We start from the raw sequence: 20,573 nt of genomic DNA on the forward strand, positions 1-20,573 counted from the left end.
AGGGAGGGAGGGAGGGAGGGAGGGAGGGAAGAGGGAGGGAGAGATGGTTACAAGTAAACTTTAAGAAAAGGGGCCCTAAGACTGTAGTTATGCTTTTGAAACAAATAAAATTCATAAACATATTTATTATCGGTAAATTCTGTTGCAATACAAAGTCTAACATTAGCTTTGTCAGGTCAGTCAGAGGAATATTAAGCGACGTAGTATGTGTTGATGAATGCTGGATCATGGATATAGGAGGGGCTCATGGTACCATCTTCTAATTTATCATAGTAAGAAAACAGGGCTGGGGATGTAGACCCATGGGTAGGGTTGTTGCCTAGCATACCGGACGCCCTGGGCCCCATCCCTGACATCCAGCACTGCCTACTCCAGGAGACATGGTACATGACAACTCTAACATTCATGAGAAAGAGCAGGTTCAAAGGTCATTCTCGGCTACAAGGAGATCAAGGCCAGACTGAGACACATTAGACCTCATTTCAAAAATGAAATTCAATAAAATTAAGGCTTCAGAAACTCCCACGTACAATAAAAGAATATTGACTGATATTTCCACCAGTTGTGTAAATCGGCAAAGTTTGTTTCTCTTCAAAATCCTGCACTCTTATACACAGACCTCGAAGACATCTCACATTGTAGGCTGGGGCTTCACTTGACAGATTTTGCCTTCAATAAATCCTTTATTAAAACAGGATATTTTTAAAAAAAAAAAGTCTTCATAAAGCCCTAGAATTTGCTCTGTAGACCAGACTGGTCTTACTCTTGTGCCTCTCCGATTGACTCTGCTTGTGAGTGCTGGAATTACAGGCATGTGCCACCACACCCAGCTATAAAACATGGATTTTTGTCTGGTTCTCTTGCATCCAGAACAACACTACCTACCAAGTAGGTCCTTTGGTTGAAAAGCTGAAGAAGGTACCAAGTCTGACTTTGTGAACATCCTTCGAGAATGTTCTCTGCAGTACAAAAGGGCTCATAATTTACCGAGCCTGCCTGTGTTTTTCTTTGTCCTAAGATTGTGGTCCCGTGAATTCTCAGAAACACTCCTACAAAGTAGCCGCTGTGCTGGTATTTTATCTGAGGACATGGGGACCCAGAGAGACAAAGTACCGCATTCCAAGCACAACTCTGACTGATAAAGCCAAACCCATATCTAGGACAATCGGGTTTTCCGTGGTCCCTTTAAAACTTGTTAAGAGTTGAGATTGTCAACACCAAAGATCTTGCCGCTTCAGCAAGCCCTTTCCACACCCCATCTCCCACAATAGGGCATCACAGGGATCTTTGAAGCACAGGTCCTGAACATAACAAACTCTATTCTTCAATACTAGATTGTTTAAAAGGGTTGTTGTGGTTGTTGCTATTAGCAGTGGGGTTTTTGTGGTTGATATAAACTTACTATATAGCTCAAGATGAACTTAAACTTCTGAGGCAGCTGCCTCCACCTCACAAATAAATCTCAGAGTGTAGATCTGCACACCACACTCAATGGTTAGTTCTAGGTTAGTTCATATGATTAGTTCTTGGGATCAAGCCCAGTATTCTCCTAACTGAGCTACATTCCCGGCTTCCATGTGGTACAAATAGAACCAAGAAGTAGACAGGATTGTGGGAAAACCAATGTAAACTTAAACATAACCCAGGATCTACCGGGGGAGCCTCAAACACACAAGGGACTTTACTGTGGGCACATGGCTTCCCTCTGGGTTAGTGTTCTTTGTGTGGAGAAACTCCACACAAGACAGGCTGAGGGAGAGCTGGCAGGGAGCCAAGAATGACACAGCATGGAGCAGTGGCCAGAGCTACATTTACCCTAGGAAAGGAAAGGAAAGCCAAGCCAGGCCGGGCAAGGCCCAAGCCTCACTTGAAGTTCTTCCCACATTTTGAGAGGTAGACCTATTGGGTAAGCATGAAGGAGACTTAAAAGCAGTCAGGCCATTCCTCAAAGCCATTCAGATGTGCTGGCTCCCATGGGAGGCCCACATCCTCGGGCTTACAGTAGGGACATTACCTGATCTCAAGTACAGAGTGAGCTCTTTTATGCAGAAATTCTCACATTATCCTAAGCAGACTAACGCAGCAAGGTAGTTCACCCCAAATTTTCCAGAGTAGAAACTTATTCCGGCTATGAAGGCTCATGCTTGACAGAGCTCAAACTAAAGATATCAGTGATGTTCTCTTCCAAATCTCAAATTCTGTGCTCTGTTCAACGCCAGGAACTGCTTATCTCAAATACAGTTTTTAAGGAAATAAAATTTTCTTTTGTTTTTGTTTTATTTTAAGATAGGTCCTTGAGAAAGGATGGCTTCAAACTCAACCAAATACCCAAGGATAACCTTGAACTCCCAATCCTTTGAGCAGGACCACAGATGTACACAACCATGTCTACTTTTATGCAACACTAGGGAAACAAACCTACAACTTTGCACATAGTAGGTAAGCACCCTACTGACTGAGATACATTCCTGGCCCTAAGAAATAAAACTATTATTCTGCATTCTTTCCTTTTTTTTCAGACTGACTAAAGAGCTATCCTGGGGCCAGCAGGATGGCTCAGTGGGTAAAGGTGCTTGCCACCAATCTTGATGATCTGATATTGATCCCCAGAACCCTCACAGTAGATGGAATTGACGCCCACAGGTTGTCCTCCGATCTCCACATGTATACACACACTCATAGTTAATATACAAAAATATTCTTTAAAGAATTCACATTCCTGACTTCCTGCCATCCAGACTTTAACCAGGCGTAATAAAAGTAAAAACTAAACCCACTTAACAATAGTGACTATTGTGTTACCATTTCAATGAGTCCTTTCAGGTCATAATCTGAGTTGCTCATAGAATGATCAACATGTTTAGAGGAAAAGCCACTTTTGAAGGGGGCATGCTTGACGAATATAGGAGGCAAATCCCTACCCACCACCTATCTGTATCAAAACATGCTGTTGTAGACTGAACCATAAGAAACCTGAACCAGCCTACTGCATGCAGCACAGCACTGCACTATCAATAACTGAAGCACAGGAACTAGCAAGCGTTCCTGCAGGTTTGCTCTTTCCAGGGGAATTCATTTGGATGCCATCAGTCCTTCACTGGAGAATGAGATCAACCAAAACAACCGCCACTCATCCATTCCCAAGCGAGCGGTATTTCTATCATGTCTCTGGCCCTCCGCAGACGGTAATACCAACAAGATTACCCTGTGGTGTTTTGTGTTGTAGTCAAGTTACGAAGTAAACTGCCTTTTGAATTTTAACTCTGTTTCATTTTTCAGAAGGGTAAAATGTTTGCCGTGTGGGACTGTCAATACGTGCTGCCAGACTTCAGAGCCTCTGCAGAATGATCTAGAAAGGTCCAACTTGCAAGGGGGAGGATTATTTTCTTGCAATGTCTGGTTCTTTGCCCATGACATATCCCCATATGACATTTTTTTGGATCTGATCAGCTATGTTCTGACTTAGAGGATAAATAACAGATTTATGTCATGTAAAAAAAAAAAAAACCCTAGTCAAAATTTAGAAAAAAATTACTATTGCGTTTCTAAGGGCATACCTTAGCGAGAGTGATTCCAAACACTCCAACTCGATAAAATGGTAACTGTTTTGCTCCTTCCTTAACTGCTGTACCAAAGTCTAAGTCACCTGTAAGTAGCTTACATAGTTAATATGCATGGCTTAATGAAGGAGATAAATTTTCCCTCATGAAACCATTCACCATGGAGGCCACAGACATACTCATTGACTCCCAAAGTCTGTTTCCACAGTCTGATTGTCTGGAGTACTGGGATTCAACCCACGGCCTCCTCACATGGATAGGTAGGGGCTGTACCCCCCCCCCCCACAGTGTACTCCCATCCTGCATACAGACCTCTTGAAATAAGATCTCTCCTGTTAAGAGTACATTTATAAACATGCAGTAAGAATTCAGTAGCTATATGCCCTATCATGATTCCTTTTCCTTGAACTAACCCTGATCAGATTCTATAAAGACATGAGTACCTCCAAGGCATTACTGATGGTGCTTTAAAAAAACAGAAACAACATTGAAAAAACAAAGTTACAGTACCATATTACTGTATAGATGACATATATAGTCACTAATAGTGTGAGCAAGATGTGCCGAACAAAAATATGTAGTGTCCAGTGATAAAAAAATCACAGCATATCCATATACACTGTGCAATGAAAACATTCGAGATATTTATATCAATATAACTATATGACAAATTACACCTTAAGCACCAAAAATATTTTATATAGTTATCCTATACATATATTTCATGATCCACATGGCATAAGTAAAAATATAAGGCCATGAAATGACAGACTACATATATAACTGTGGTAGGGGTTAGCCCTTAGAAGGCAGAGAAGGATAGAGAGTCAATAGCTACAATATTATAGTGTATATACTATTATCTGTCTTGTGTGTGTGTGTGTGCATTATATAGTATAGTATAGTATAAAAAAGACAATAATTAGAACTGATCTATATTTCAAATGCCAAAATACACATACTGCTTACTGAAAGAAGGCTATAAAATGATATACAAACTACACACTTTTTATAGAAACACATATTGCATACATGAAAGACCACACAGGATAGAATACAAAATACTAATTTTGACTTTTCTCAGGAAATGAAGGTAACCAATTAATTTTGTTTTCCTTTTATTTTTTCCCATAGCAAACTTTTCTTACTACAAGCTTAACTTTCATAAGACATTTATAGGGTATTAATGCTTATTACATTTCTTTCAAAATCACAATGATGCCAAGGCATTTCTATTTTTTGCAAATGGGGACTGTTTTTGTTTTCTTGATAGTATGATCGGTGAACCTGCAGTCACTGGGTCTACTCACACACTCCCCAAAGCCAAGTGATTATTACTCCACTGAAATGCTTACATACTTTTCTGAAACTCTTCCAGTTTCTTAACAGCTTCATCTCGTTCTTGTCTAATTTTGTCACACTGAAATGAAAAAGAGAAAGAGATGGTAAACTCATGATGAAATGTAACCTTGACAAGGCGAGAAGCAAGAATAAACTCACAACAGCCACACTTCTTCTTTCTCTTCTTGTATTTCCAGACACAGTTTCTCTCAGAGACTAGAGAGTTAGCTCAGCAGCTAGGAGTGTGTGCCACTCTCACAGAAGACACCAGCTTAGCTCCCAGCACCCTTTCCCTGCAGCTCACAAGTGACTGACTCCAGCTCTGAGAAAGCCTGATGGCCCCTTCTGGTCTCCAAGGGTACTGTACTAGGTTGCATATACACTCGTATAGACACACACATGCAAACACATAATTAAAAATAAAATTAATCTTAAAAAAAATTCCACAGCCTCAGTAGTACCAGATGTCAGTGCAGCTCGCCTAACATGATACATATTTATTTTGCCCAGCTGAGTTTCTAGGAGTTTCTGAGATTAGGAGTCATTCACTGCTCATTATCTCCTTGGTTGGTAAACTGACTACCCTTGAGTTAAAATGTATTCCTTTTAAATTGGTAACATCAACTACCCTTGAGTTAAAATGTATTTCTTATTAAAGTTGGTAACATTGACTACCCTTGAGTTAAAATGTATTCCTTCTTCAAGTTGGTAACATTGACTACCCTTGAGTTAAAATGTATTCCTTCTTTAAGAGAATATGTATGGCCTGCTACACTAAAGAACCCCTGAGAATCAAAGCCCATCTCAGGGACAGTGAGATGGCTTAGTGTTAAATGAGAATTCCGGGCAAGCATGAAATTACAAGTTCAGATTCTCAGCATTCATGCAAAGTTGGCATGGCCACGAGTGCTTTTATTCTAGCTTTGGGAGAATAGAGAGAAACAGGTTGCAAGAGATCTGGTGTAGAGTGACAAAGCACAACACTTGAAATTTCTCCCCTAGCTTCCATGTGAATATATGGGCACTCGCACACTCACATACATGAAATACACACACACACCTTTATCTGTAGGACACACCCATGAAGGGAACACAACACGTGTTACAGGTGCTCAGGGCTGAGTCAGTAAAGCTGACCATTAAATTTTAGCTCTCTCCCTATACACCAGCCAGGCTAACTAGACATTATTTCCCTCAGAGGGTATGCTGTCTCACTAAGGTTTCCTGTGGGACTCCATTCTCTGTAAAAACACATCTTGTTTCATAGGGTTCCTAGCTCCAATTTAACAGACAGACTACAATTACTGTTGTTTTTTTATGTATTAAAAATTCTCTTCAGAGCTCTGGATTCTCAAATCAGCTTTTCACACCTGGGTGAGCAACGATAGACTATACAACCTGTAACCATGACACTCCTGGCCAGCTGCTTCTGAATGTTCCTCTTATTTTCTGTAACTGGTTCCTGTTTACTTTGGACCTCCCCCAAACTTCTGCCAGGCTGTTCACCCCACTCCAACAATACACAATAGAGCTGAAGGCTCAAATAGAATCCAAATTTCTGACGAGACCAGAAGACTTGAGTCATGATCATCCAGTACAACAAAGCTGGTGTTTTACTTTCTAATTAATTCTCCGTTTCTCCATCTAGCATCTCTGCAAGTATGAGGTGTCCTCTGTAGACATATCTTCATCACAAGATAGTGTTATAGGATGATGAATAGCGTCAATCATTTGAGTGTCTCCCTGTGCTTTTCAAAATTCCGTTTAAAGGAATTAACAGGGTATCCAGTTTCCACTTATATACCCAGTTTTCATTAAAACTTTTCATAATGAGAATGTAAACAGGAATGGGCCTAGCATTATACCTAGTTAGGTGGGAAAAGGCACTCAATTCCTTCACACACCAACCACCAACTCAGACTCACATTTCCTGGTCAGGAGTAGTGCCTGGCCTTCACAGGCAGGCCTGTTCCAGCTGCCCATAGGGGAGACTTGATGCTGGTGCTCGCTGCTCTTAAGACCCAGGAGGACACACTGATTAATAACAGATTTTAGTCCAAGGTGCAGGGAAGTGGTTCTGTAGTGTCCAGCACACACTAACCTCTAGTTACCAACACAGTCGCAAGCTGTCTCCCAACCCCAGCTGTGCTCTCTCAGGGGTTTTCATGTTGCTTTGCTTTCTATTTTCTGCAACCACATTATGATAGAACTGGCAGCCACTGAATTTACCATCTGCTATGCTGAAAGGCTGAAAGGGTAGGAGGGGGGGTTACACATGCTGCAAATGCAGCTTACTGATTCCACACCAGAACTAATCAAATAGGAAGGATGCACCCACTTACCGAGCAAGAATGCAAACACCCATTTACGACATCATCTCAGGTAAAGGCAGAGACATCCTCCAACCCTTCTCCCTCTCTATCAACACAGAGACATTACAGGGAGCACAGGCACGCAGCACTGCTTCATCTTTGTGCCACAAAGAAGCCCATACCCTTCCTACATTCTCCTCTACCCTGCTCTGGTAGGGCAGCTGTACCATCTGTAAAGACTGTCTCTTTTTGTGTTGAGAATTGCTCGTGAAAACTTTGTAATAGCAACAGATGTTCTTTGGACTACATCATTTAATCAGGAAGCTCAACAATGCTCTATAGCTCAGGGCTGGAGTCTAACCCAGCGGCCTGAGTGCTGGCAGCTTTAAGGAAACTAAATAACATTCCAGCTAGTCCCCAGACTCGGTTTGACTCTTTAGAAAGTGGTAGATTGACTAGAGGTTGGTCTTGGTGGTGTTAAAAGCCCTTTGTATGAGAAGTCCAGGGTATTTTCCAGATATCATCATTAATGCTCACCTAGGCCTGTGAAAAGCTTGCCTGGCTTATCTGAGAGCATGGGAGGCTGGGCTTCGGTGGAATGGCATGAGCTGGTATCATCCAGCATAAGCTGGTATCATCCAGCATGAACTGGTATTTTCCAGCATGAACTGGAATCTTCCCTGTTCCCCTTCTACCTGTCAGCCAACACTGTCAACATAAATGTCTTTTTTTCTGGGTTCATCAGAAGCACTAGGCAGATGTAGACAAGATTTATAATCTGCTGTATGTGTGGTTTATGTAGCAAAACCTCAACATTTCAAATAGTGTCCGATTTCCACTAATATCTTATCATCCCAGCACATACACATGACAAAGAACTGCCAACTAATCGAAAGGACAGCTTGTAGCCTAAAAGATATACTCATACGCTGTCTCCACGCCCTACCAGACAAAAGTTGACAGATGAATAGGCAAACACCTTACAGAGACTGAAGTGGAATTTTGAACAATTATCTCCTGAAACCACTGGATATCTCTATTCCCTTCCTCTGTGTACTGACTCACCTCTAGATCCGTTGTTTTCAACCTTCCTAACACTGTGACACTTTAATACAGCTCCTCATGTTGTGCTGACTACCAATCATAGAATTCTTTCATTGCTACTTCATAACCGTAATTTTGCTACTGGTACGAATCACAATGTAAATATCTGTGCTCTACAATGGTCTCAGGTGACCCCTGTGAAAGGAGTCATGATCCACATATTCAGTGCTCTAGTGCTGAGCACGGTGCTCAATGCTGACAGGGACCTGGTGGGGAACATGCTAGATTCTGTAGTCTCACAAGACTTAGAATCCACCAACCGAAGTCAACAAAGAGAAGAAGGTCTAAGGACCAAGGACATGGGCTACAGTGACGGAAAGACCGCAAGATTGTACGGACAGAACTCTGACAATTATGCGGCCTGAGAGAAGGTTTAGTCCCACACCATCTTTCTTAAAGTTTAATTCCTTTCATATCCCAGCGACACTATTTTAAAATGCTCCCAGCATCAGAATCAGACATTGGGACCTGCTTTAGAGTCTTTGGTGACACAGAGAGAGGACCGTCCAGTCTGTCTTCCATCTAGGTGAGTGTGGCTCCACCAGCCCTGTGCTTTCTGGATCTGTACAGGCTTATCCCTCAGTAAGGTCAGCCATTCCCTCTGGAATCCTGTTGCTCCCTTCCTCCATTGGAGTTCCTCTTTCTTCCAACTGAAAATTCTTTCCCTCCAATTCTCACAGGCGATAAAGAAGGAGCAGCCACCTCCCCCCCAACCCCCAAGCTGTCATGCAGCGGTCTCCAAACTCTAGGTATTGTGTGCGAGATGGAAGCACATGTCATCAGAACTGAGACCCTCGCTCTTTGTTTCTGGATAGATTGCTGTTAATGAGAGACTCATTTTCACTTTCAAACTGCTAAGTAATTACTTTTTCTCTGGCACAACCACTTGCCACTCCATCTCAAAGAAGCCGCATGTATGTGGATGTATTATGCATGAACAGTTAACATAATGGGCGCAGATCTTGCTCTTTAGAATGGTTTCTTTATTGATTTTTTTAAAAATAATATACTTGGGACCTTCACCTCTGAATATTACACAAGAGGATGGAACTGTAACAATAGACAACCGAGCCAAGATGCAAACACTATCATATATCTTCCTTCTTGAAACGAGTCTTGGGAAGTGTCTGTCTCCCTCTCTTTTCATTCATTGTCCCTGGCAGGCTGACAAAACTGCCTGACGCACTGTGACAGTAACTCACCCAAAGGACTTCTAATCAGCCACTTAAACATTTATGCATTTCAAAACTCAATCTCTGAACGTAACATTAAACATAAATACTATTTAATGGTAGACATTCTTCTATTATACAGATTCCCTTCTTCTACACACTACATGAGCACATGCACACATGCATGCACACACACACATAACACACATACACACCACTACCACCACCACCACCACCCTGAGAAATGTGAATGCCACTCCATTCAAAGCTCAATGAGGCTTTCCTCTAACATAGGAAATAAGAAGAAAAAACCCAACCCTAATGGGTTATGACAAAGATTTCGAGCAAGTCACAAGAGCAGGCTCTTTGACTGCGGAAGGGTGACTAACGATTGGATATAGTGATGCAGACACGGCGAAGAAGCATGTTTTGTTCGGCTGATTCTAAAACACGCAGCCATCTAATTTTGAATACCCCTCCCCAAAACAGACTCAGAAGAGTTTGTTAACGTCGATGCAATAGGCCCTCTGCCCTTCTCGAATATTGCTCATTTGTGTCATTTCAAAACTGGGCAAAAATAATGGAAAGAGGCTATTATCCTCCTACTAAAGACCAGATAACACACATAAAAATCTCAGGGTTTTTGTTTTACAAGAACCCACAGCACTTGCTTGTTTCCTGTTTAACATTGAGATGATAATAAATCCTGTTGGTTGATATGACAAGCACATAAGGGATATACAGATGGTTTTATTACAAAAAAAATTATTTTTCTACTTGTACGAGAGCTCCAGAAGGCTTAGAGATAAGTGACTTATAAATCCATCATTAAAAGAGACTAAAAGTTTGCATATGGAGAAAAAGCAGGGGTCAGGTCACCTTGTCTTTACTTGTCCCACCCAAACTGTACAGACTCAGAAGGCAAGAGTGAAACCACAGCTCTTTACTAACTGGTCTGTGTCCCTTCCTTAGTGGATTTACTAAAAGGTAAAACCTTCATATATTTTTCCTTCATACTTTGGTAGCCAGAAGGCATTCAGCCAACGGATTTTCCTTTATCACCTTCCTTATAAGCTCAAACAGATTCTGATTCCATCTTCAAAGACTTCTTTGAAAACCACAAAATGACCAGCATCCATTGTTGGGGTGGGGAGAAAGGGCTACAGGGAAGAGATCAGTTAGAATGGTAGCTCAGAGTAGGAGAGATGTGTTAGAGAGATTGCCTCCTAGCCTGGTGACCTGAGGTAGATCCCTGGATCCAAATGGTAGAAGAAGAACCCTGACTGCCTCCAGCAAGTTATTGCCTGACCTTCACATATGTACAGTACCGTGCACACTGACATACATACACATACATACACATAAACCAAATGGATAAATGTAAACAACAAAAACCCATCAGTCCGCCCCTAAGTCTTACATTCTTCTTCTTCCAGGGCTCTACCATAACTTATATAGGTATACGCATATACATAAATTTTCCTAATAAGAGATAAATTTGATACTTAAATTTCAAATGTTTCAATATAAATTAACCATGGGTACAGTCATGACCCAGAAAAGCATTGGCTCTCATAAATTTGCTGTGGAAAAATCATAGGTTAACATTAAAAAGATAGAGATGCTTAGTCTGTAAGGTGCTTGCTGTCCAACATGAGGCTCTGAGTTTTATCCCTTGAGCCCACATAAGATACCTGGGCATGGTGGCACAGACTTGTGACCCCAGAAGTGAGGAGACAGAGCATAGTGGTTCCCTGTGGGCTTGCTGCCAGCTGGCCTAGCCAGTTGGTGAAGTTCTAAGCCAATGAGAGAACTTGTCTCAAACAAAACAATACCAGAGGAATAATAGATACCTGAGACTGTCCTCTGACCTCCTCACATACGTATGTGCAGATAACTACCTACACACATAGAAACATACTCTCTATCCTCTCTCTCTGTTTTTTTCTCTCTCTCATTAAAACAAAACCAGGGCCTTTGTAGAAAGCATCAATTTACTCTCTTAAGTTTACCTATTTGTAAAAGAGCACGGAGCTTGCAAGACCCAGGTACGGATCCAGACTGCCACTAATCTCCTGTAGGTTCTCGGGAAACTCACTTTCTCAGGCTCTTTTCGCTTGTGTAAAATGAGGCTAAAACAGTCTGTCTGAACCATTTGTCATGGAGTTCAGAGGGCGCAGATGCCCTGTACTGTTCTCTAAGTAAACAGAGCCTTTTGAGTTGCTGCCTCCTGTGCAGAACTTGTATCCTTTGAGGAGTCTGCAGCAGCCACTAAGGTCTGATGAAGAGGAAGCAGATCTGCTGTCTCTTATCAGCACGGTTCCTGGCCTGGCAACAAGGACTACTAGACTTCCAGACGCACAGTCGGGAGTCATACCTTGCCATTTTTCCCCTCCCTCTACTTTGCCAAATTTCCCTACACTGAATCAACTATGATTAAAAAAAAAAAAAGAATTCTTCTGATGACTGCCCACAATGGATTTAATTTAACTGTGGGCTGGGACCCCACAGAGGAAAGATGGCCGCCTGTATTTGTTGATATAGACAGGATAAAGCTCACACAGCCGGGCACAAGAAAGTGCTTTCCCAGAGAAACAACGATGTCCTCCATTTACAGCCTCCGGAACTAAAGCTGCTTTTACTTATTCTATGTCGTATAAAAGGCTTTTATTATACACTTCTCTCCTTTGTAACGATCCCCCCCTCCTTTGCGGAAAACTCTGCAGTAATAAGCAAGCCAGTCTGTTAATAGAAGGTAAACAGAGTAGGGTAGACTTAAAACCACTCACTCTCCTTTGTCTTACCCAACACACGACATTCCATATTGCTTTCAGCTCTTTTCTTCTCATTTCTGTTAATAGTTATTTTTAAAGAATTAGGACAGAAACAGGTCAATAACGCCTACAGAGGCTGCAAGCCTGTCAGACCATCCTCTGCTCAAAGAGCAAGGAAACGGTTTATTGGGCTGGTCCTTCTTTTAACCAACCTGCAATTCCATGTGCACAACTGCCAACCTCACCAGAGAAAGTGGCTCTGGGTTAAACAGCTGTGACCACACCATGAGGGAGAGCAGGTGTTACAGGAGCACTGTTTTAGAACGTTGCAGAGTCCACAGATAATCATGGAGTAAGAAACAGAAAAGAGAAGAAAAAACAAAACCTTGCAATCTCTTCCCTCTTCTGTTGCAGGGTTTTCTGTCCCTTCCTTTCTCTGGCACATGAAGCCATGCCAGTTTGTTATCCCTCTCCTATTTAAATACACTTTTTACATATTACTATTGTGTGTATGATGTATGTATGTGCAACACACGTATGTACACACGCCTGCGAGTGCCACGGTGGAAGCCAGAAGACAACTTTGGGGAGATAGTCCTTGCCTTCTACCATGCGTTCTGGGGATCAGATTTGGGACCTTTGGTTTCTACAACAAGGGTTTTTAACCCTGCTGAGCCATCTTGTCTCTCCAGTTTGCTTGGCTCCTCCCCTCCCTGTTTGCCCAAAAGCAGATGCAGAGCAGACTTCTTGTCAGCCTCCTCTTGGAACTGAAGGCTGGTTAGACCTCTGAACAAAGGACAGTAAACTACCTACTTTGAGCACCCCAGGAAATTCACTTTAAAATTGTGAGAGTCCAGGACTCAGGGTCTAGGCACACCACCTCCACTACATGATGTCCTCAGGACTTCTGTGTTTGGGGAGTTTTGATAACAGATCTAAAAATCTTTTTTCGAACTATTCTCCATGGCCTTCTTGCTTTAGAAAGAAAGTTATTAGTTCCCTTTCCACTTGGTATTTTTTTCTCCCAGTTACCCATTCCCTCTGTAGTTGAAGAGAGGAAGGGAGATGAGATTTCAGAGACAAGGCATGAGGAGGGAGGGCTCAGATGTCACATAGTGTTTGAAGGTGCTTGCTGCTCTTACAGAGGACCCAAGTTCAGTTCCCAGCACACACAGTGGATGGAGCAGCCACTACACTCCTCTAGCACCTGCACTCATACACACACGCCTACGTACTAGATACAGCCATACAGACAATCAAGATAAAATAAACATTGTTAATATCAAGAGAGCCTTAAAAACTAGGTTTAAAATAGCGATCTAAAATACAAATATAGTAGTAACTGAGCTAAAGCGCTAACCATTACTGCCATCAGTCAAACTATACCCAACAACTGGTAAATTAATGCTTGAAAAAGTCTAATATAATTCTTAAGAGCCCAATAAATAAAGTCTGAACGTGCTACAGATTTTACATCTATTTAGGTGACTGTTAGCTGTTGTTAGAACCCTTGTTCTGAAATTTAAAGATATTATAGCGACCATAATCTCTTTCTTATTTAAAAACTATCACAGACCTCTTAATCCGTGCTCTGCTAGGGGTAGAGTTTTAAAATATTTTGCCTATCTTACTTGATACAATATCATGTTATTTAGTGATTTTAAGTTAAAAAAATTACATTTTAAATTTTTATATAATTTTAAAGACAAACCCATAGTTCTTGTTTTTCATTCCTCATTTTGTGTTCTATTTAGTGCTTCTGTTTTTCTACTTTCCCACCTCAGTCAGTTGACAGGAGGGAAGAGTGCACAAGCACATACATAAACATTCACAAATCTCTGTTTGGTTCTTGATACAAGATCTCAGTCTATAGCCCAGGCTGGCCTCAAACTCATGGCAATCCTGCCTTAGCCTCCCAAGTGCTAGGATTACACAATCATGAAGCTCTCACACACAGCAAACACTCATAAATCTTAAGATTTTAAGAAACAGAATCTGTTTATCTAATAGCGCAAAACAAAACTTGCAGATCCTGTGAAAATATTCATTGTACTTCCTCTGTAGTCACACTATGTGTTTATTATTCCCTCTGTAGTCACACTGCGTGTTCATTGTTCACAAGAATAGCAGAAGCAAACTTGAAAACGGTGTATGGAGACGGTTAGCTAAATACCAATACCTAGCTCCCTTCAGCACCCAACAAGTCTGGGTCCCAGAAGTTCATCACCATCATCTCAGGTCTGACTATTAGAGAAAAGTACAATCTGTGAATCCTTGCATGGCTTGGCTTGGTGCCTTGCTACACATTTAACTGTGTCCTTATTCTCCTGGGACAATGCCCATTGTAGAAAGCCTGCTATTCTTTACCATCTGGAGCCTGGAGTTGATATTAGCTTCACACACACACACACACACACACAAGAGTAAAGAAAAGGAGGGTGGGGAGAACCCTCTCTCATTCACGTTGAACTGAAATTGGTGGCTGAACAATGCATTGTGCTGCCTAGACATTCACACTTGTAAGAAAATGGACGGGCACCATACGAACCTTCTCCTTTGTCTTCTGGTTCTCTGCTCGAAGGTCTTCATATTCGCCTATGGCTAAAAGAAAAAAAAAAAAGCAACATTACCACTCTCGAAAGTTCACTGTGGGAAAACATGTGACTCCAGCTGACCCCCCCAGTAACTGTTCCTTAAGTTTGGAGGAGGGGAGAGTATCTCAAAGGGCTTCTGCCTTCAGGTCTCAGATGTGAGGCCCACTATACTAGGCCGTCAGGAAGACCCAGAAGTGACCCCTGAGAAGCCCTCCTGATGCCCAGAGCTTCCCTGTGTATCGCTCAGACACTGTTCATCTGTGGCAATCGCGTCAGAGGCTTACTCAGAAAATAAAGTTTGCTTGTACATTCAACTTCACATCACTTGTCTACTTTATTCACAGCTGAAAGTTCTTGTGATGAGTGTCTGGCTGAGAATGTCTGCTTCTAGGCGAGATGGGTGATGGGCCCTGCCATGCCAGAACCCTGTACCCTTCATTTCACAAAAGGGAGAATGTGAGTACCCAGCTGTGTGGGGAACAGCCTGAGGAGTAACCTGAACCCCCACACTCAGATTTTAGTAAAAATAATAATAATAATAGCATTTTAGGCCTCCTCAGAGTTGACACTACAAAGTTTAAAACCATGACCTAAGACTGACAATGAGCAGAGCCTCTAGGGCCAGCCTAGTTCACCAACCACTGGACAAGACTGACACTGAGAGCTAGAAAATCATTGGGCTGCACGTTCACCTGTGTAAAAATTTTAATTGGGATTTACCTTTTAAAAGTAGCTCGGTTTTCTTTTTAAAAATATGTTTCCCGCTTTTATTAATAATATGAAGACAGATATAAAAACCTGAAGCCACTAACTTCAAAGACATCCCAGATGGGCACCAGGCATGGTGGCATATGCCTGTAATTCCAGCATTAGGATGATCCAGGCTAGCCTACGACAACCTGGTCTCAACCTTCCCTCCCACCAGAAAAAAAAGAAAAAACAAAACATCCCAGATAACCTGGCCATCAGCTCTAGAAATGTATGCTTACCACATGGGCAGAGAATGCCCATGTGACATGGTAAGAGGCAAGCTGCATTCCCTCCAGCAGTGACCCACAAGGCTTGGGACACGTGCTATGACGGTAATGCTCAAATCGCACTACAGAAGCCACATACCCACACAAAGCTCCGAGAATTAGGCCACTGGTAAAACAGCTCTGGATAAACATGTAAAATAGAACCCTTTAGAAAACTATTACATCTTCAGCAGGTACAATTTCATGAAGCACAAAATGAAACTCTCCAAGCCTGGGCTCCTCATCCGAGCTCACTGCACACATTCCAACAACTGAGTAGGAGCTAAATTCCCCTAGGACCTAAAAAAAATCTTTGAAATGTGTTCCCCTTTAACAAAAGCTAAGAAAGAGAATCCTAAACATGCACTGATGCCATTGGGTAGTGGACTATGGTCATGGCCCCAAACATCACTGTCCTACCTAATACTGCTTCAACAACATAAAAATTAAAAGCTCTTATTGAGAGACTTTGGCTTCCATTACTCAGCATTTAAGTGTATCTGCAGAGTTAGGTAGATGGCTCCGCTTGCTGCACAAGCCTGAAGAATTCAGCTGGAACCCCTAGAACCCACATAAAGATGGACACAGCAGCAGGACACATCTCTAATTCTGAATTCCCATGGAGACAGGAGACTCCCTGGGAGCCTAAGGGACAGCTAGCTAGTGTGGCACACACTGTGGTACACAACAGAAAAGAGCCCTTGCCTCAAACAAGGTAGAAGGTGGGAACTGACAGCCAAGGTTGTCTCCATATGCTATATTTGGCTGCCATATGTGCCTGCATTCACACACACATACACATATATGTATCATACTTGCACACAATTTAAAAATCAAAATCGAGGCTGGTGGAATGGCCCATAGAGTAAAAGTACTTTGTCACCAAGCCTGATGACCTGAGTTCAATCCTGAGTGTCCACATCATGAAAGGAAAGAACCAACAGCCAAGATGTGCCCTGACTTCTACTCATGCAGCATGGCACTGTATTAGTGTGCACATGCACGTGCACGCACACACGCACACACACAAACACTGTATTATTAGTGACCCACTTTACAGACATACATATAAGCAGTAGTGGCTTATAAAACTATAATCTAGTATTGACATTAAGAAATACAGGTGGTTTTTTTTTTTCTATTTACAACATCAAATAATGTCTTGGAAAGCCTTTCTAAACTATTCACACCATGTGTCCATTATACTGCCAATAGACTCGGGCAAAACATGGTAAACTCCTAATTGCTGGCTCTTTATTAAAAGCATTAATTAAGGACTCTTCACCTATCATACTTTAATAGAAACCACAGAAAGGATGCTTTCTTATAACTACGTAAGACTGTAACAACAACGACAACAACAAAAGCAGGTACTTAAGGGAAAACACGGATGTAGTTTAATGACCTTGTTCACAGTTGGAGGTAATGGGGTGGGGGATGAGGCACAGATGGAAAGAAAAATATTTATTTCTTTGAAGTTAAAAAAACAAAGCTCTGCTGCCGGGCAGTGGTGGTGCATGCCTTTAATCCCAGCACTTGGGAGGCAGAGGCAGAAGGATTTCTGAGTTCGAGGCCAGCCTGGTCTACAGAGTGAGTTCCAGGACAGCCAGGGCTACACAGAGAAACTCTATCTCAAAAAACAAACAACAAAAACAAAGCTCATTCCTCAGTGTTCATCCATACACACAAATGCATACACATGAACATGCATCTTTCTGGTAGAGGAGTAACCCCACCGTCATCAATGAAGTGGTCTTCATACCTGGGTACTTCATTTTTAAAATGTGTGTGTCTGTGTGTCTGTGCGTGTCTGTGTGTGTGCGCACGTGCATGCACAAGCAAATAAGTGCAGTTTCCTGCAGAGACCAGAAGGGGGCACTGGGTCACCGAGAACTGGGGTTAGGTGTGGTTGTAAGCCACCTGCTATGGGTGCTGGAGACCAAACTCAGGTCCTCTGTGACAGCAGCAAAGGCTCTTTATCTCAGAGCCATCTCTCCAGCCCAATCAGCTACTTCTTTAATGGCATGTTAAGAGGCTTCACAGAAACCATTTTTTTATTGCTTCAGAACGGGCTAGCAGCTTGAAACATTTAAAATAACTGTGCACAGCTCAATTTGGCAGAAGGAGTCTTTTTGAAGCAATGCCTCAAACAAATGTGATGAGTACCTTCCTAAAGGAAGACACTTACAGCCTGGAAAGACTTCACACCTCAGTTTACCAGCTCCATGCATGTCACTGTGTCAGACAGAACAGTAATTAAATCAGCACATATTGGCTGGGAACACCCCTGTGCAAGCCAGTCCCGTTCTAGGATTGAACGAGTTTGGTCTCCCACTGGACCTTGACTTCCTAGTATATGAATTTGGTCATCTTATCCTGGGAAGTAGATGAGTTAATATATAATCCTGAGTACACAACACAAGAATGCCCTAGGTTTCAAGCTTACTTTTGCCCCCCCACTTCCCCAAAAATGGCTGCCTGGAAAAAAAAATCCCTAAAAGGAGGAGACTACTATCCTCCACCAAGCAAGAGGGCTGAAGCAAGAGAATGCAGTAGAGTCCTTTGTTGTAAGGGATCCTGGCAAGGGTGTGGAAGCATGCCTGAGAACCAGACTTTTCAATCCTAGAAGCACACTTGGGAGCTTGGCAATCACAGGGCCCTGAACCTCCCTCCCACCCCAGGCTGATTTACCAAGTCTGAGTTTGGGCATCTTTACTGTTTTGTTTTTAAAGAAGCGAGTTCCCTAATGTGCAGTCGGAGTGAGGAAAGACCACTTAACAGTATGAACTAGACAGAAAGGGGGGATGCCAGAGAAAACAAGGAGAATGTCGGGCAAAGCATGTGCTTCGAGAATCACGCTGGTTTTCCATTTTCTAAACCCTTGATGCCGAAGGAAGCCATTTCTTCCAAAGCCACAAATACAACACAGCCAGCCCAGGAAGAAACTAGGTAGTCATAGTTGTCTCAGAAACGTTGACAACTCAACTTCCTAACGATTAGCTGCCCACACCACCCCTGGAGAAGGTCAACAACCATCACAGCTACCCCAGAACTGCCTGCTTAGCCCTCCAGATCCAGCAAACCTCTGGGGACCAGGCAGGCCACTCATCCTACCCCTGTCTAGCACAGTCCCCAGATCAGAGCTTTCAACAATGCTGTCTGTAACTGCACCGTCCAGCATGGCAAACCTTAGCCACTCTCATCAATTATAATAAAGTGTGAAGGCTGTGCATCAGCCATATTTTACAGGTAGCTACTGGGTACCACACTGGACACAGAATCTCACCAACATAGCATCGGCTTCCACAGTGTCAATACTGTTCTCCAATCTCTGTTTGGATGCCCCGTGAGCAACTCAGTCTGCTATAATTGTGAACGTAGTACTTCCCCTTCATAGAAACTCCCTGTCACCTGTATTCAGAGTCTGCCACTATTCATCCAGTATCACTCCTTGAAAGACCACCCTAACTACCTTCAAAAACCCATAAAACTCTTCCAGTGTATAAGAAGTGTATCACCTGTGTTCTTCCTCACTGCACTCACAGGAGCAGGCTCAACAGACAAGCACTCTCCTCACCACACAGGGTCTCTCACACGGAGAAACAATAAAATACGAAGCCTTAAATAACAATCAAATGTATCCAGGAAGAAAAGTACAATGTTGCCATTTTCTGACATTTCCTCATGCAGATTCATACCCATGGGCTGAGTCTGCCTGTCAGACTCAGGGAGCCTTGAAACCTTACTAACCCGAGATAAGGACTAGTCAGAAAGAAGCTGCTCAAGCAGGACAGGCTCCCCTTCTGTTCACATCCCAACGGATCCTCCACTTAGAGCCAGAGTTGAGAGGGAATCCATTTATACCTCACTTGTTAATTAAATCATTATAAAAGTCGGGGGTGTGTGGTGGGGGACCACTGGGGAGGCTTAAAAAAAAACAAACAAATGAAAAGAAAACAAAGGGGACAGATTTCCTATCAGAAAAGAAAGTACCGCAAATCTGAGCTTCATGAACACTAATAAAGAATAATGCTGAGGGGTACTCTCATCAAACCACAAGAATGGGTTCAAATTAAAATCAGGAAGAAAGGAAACAGAATAGCTTTGAGGTATATACATATATCTATTATGTATATGCATATGGTACATCTATATTAATATATACTACATATGTGTCTGAGTGTCTGGTGTCTAACCTAGCCTGTAGGCTTGGACATCACACATTCTTCATAAAAACAACAAAAAGCAAATAAATGACACAGCAACAATCTTCTTGATCCACCAGAGAATTGAGGTCACAGGGCAACCCCCACCCTGGCCACTGGAGACACAAGGGCAGTACAGAGGAATACAACTTATCACCATGAATGCCTACAAAAACCTCTGCTGCTGGAGAACTAGGACCCAGACAGGAAGATCCAGGATGCATTTGCTCAAGTGCTTGGTTTGTACCTGTTTGAGTTTAAAAGGCCCTAAGGGTGGGGAGGTGGAAGGACAGATTAGTTAAGGAAAAGATATTTAGTTTCAAGTTATAGATGGCTATGAAGCTTCTGCCATTTCCAGTGGGTGAGGAAAAATAGCCAGCGGCTCTACAAATGCTGCCCAGAGAGTCTATTCCTGGTTGTGTTTGTATTTTGCTTTTGGGATGTGTGCGTGTGTGTATGTGTGTGTGCGTGTGCGTTGTGTGTGGTGTGTATGTG

General features: G+C 42.4%; 1 protein-coding gene across 1 annotated transcript in view; it reads right to left on the minus strand.

The window, feature by feature from the left end:
- Window positions 1–20,573, minus strand: part of Shtn1 (shootin 1) — a 100,679-nt gene that overhangs the window by 71,085 nt on the left and 9,021 nt on the right. The window contains exons 2-3 of the mRNA XM_028774198.1: window positions 14,812–14,864; window positions 4,920–4,980 (exon numbers count right to left, since the gene is read on the minus strand). Coding sequence (XP_028630031.1) covers window positions 4,920–4,980; window positions 14,812–14,864 — 114 coding nt within the window. The remainder of the gene's footprint in view (window positions 1–4,919; window positions 4,981–14,811; window positions 14,865–20,573) is intronic.

The sequence above is a fragment of the Grammomys surdaster genome, unplaced genomic scaffold, assembly GCF_004785775.1.
Source record: "Grammomys surdaster isolate TR1022 unplaced genomic scaffold, NIH_TR_1.0 66, whole genome shotgun sequence".
In the NCBI taxonomy this organism is placed as follows: domain Eukaryota; kingdom Metazoa; phylum Chordata; class Mammalia; order Rodentia; family Muridae; genus Grammomys; species Grammomys surdaster.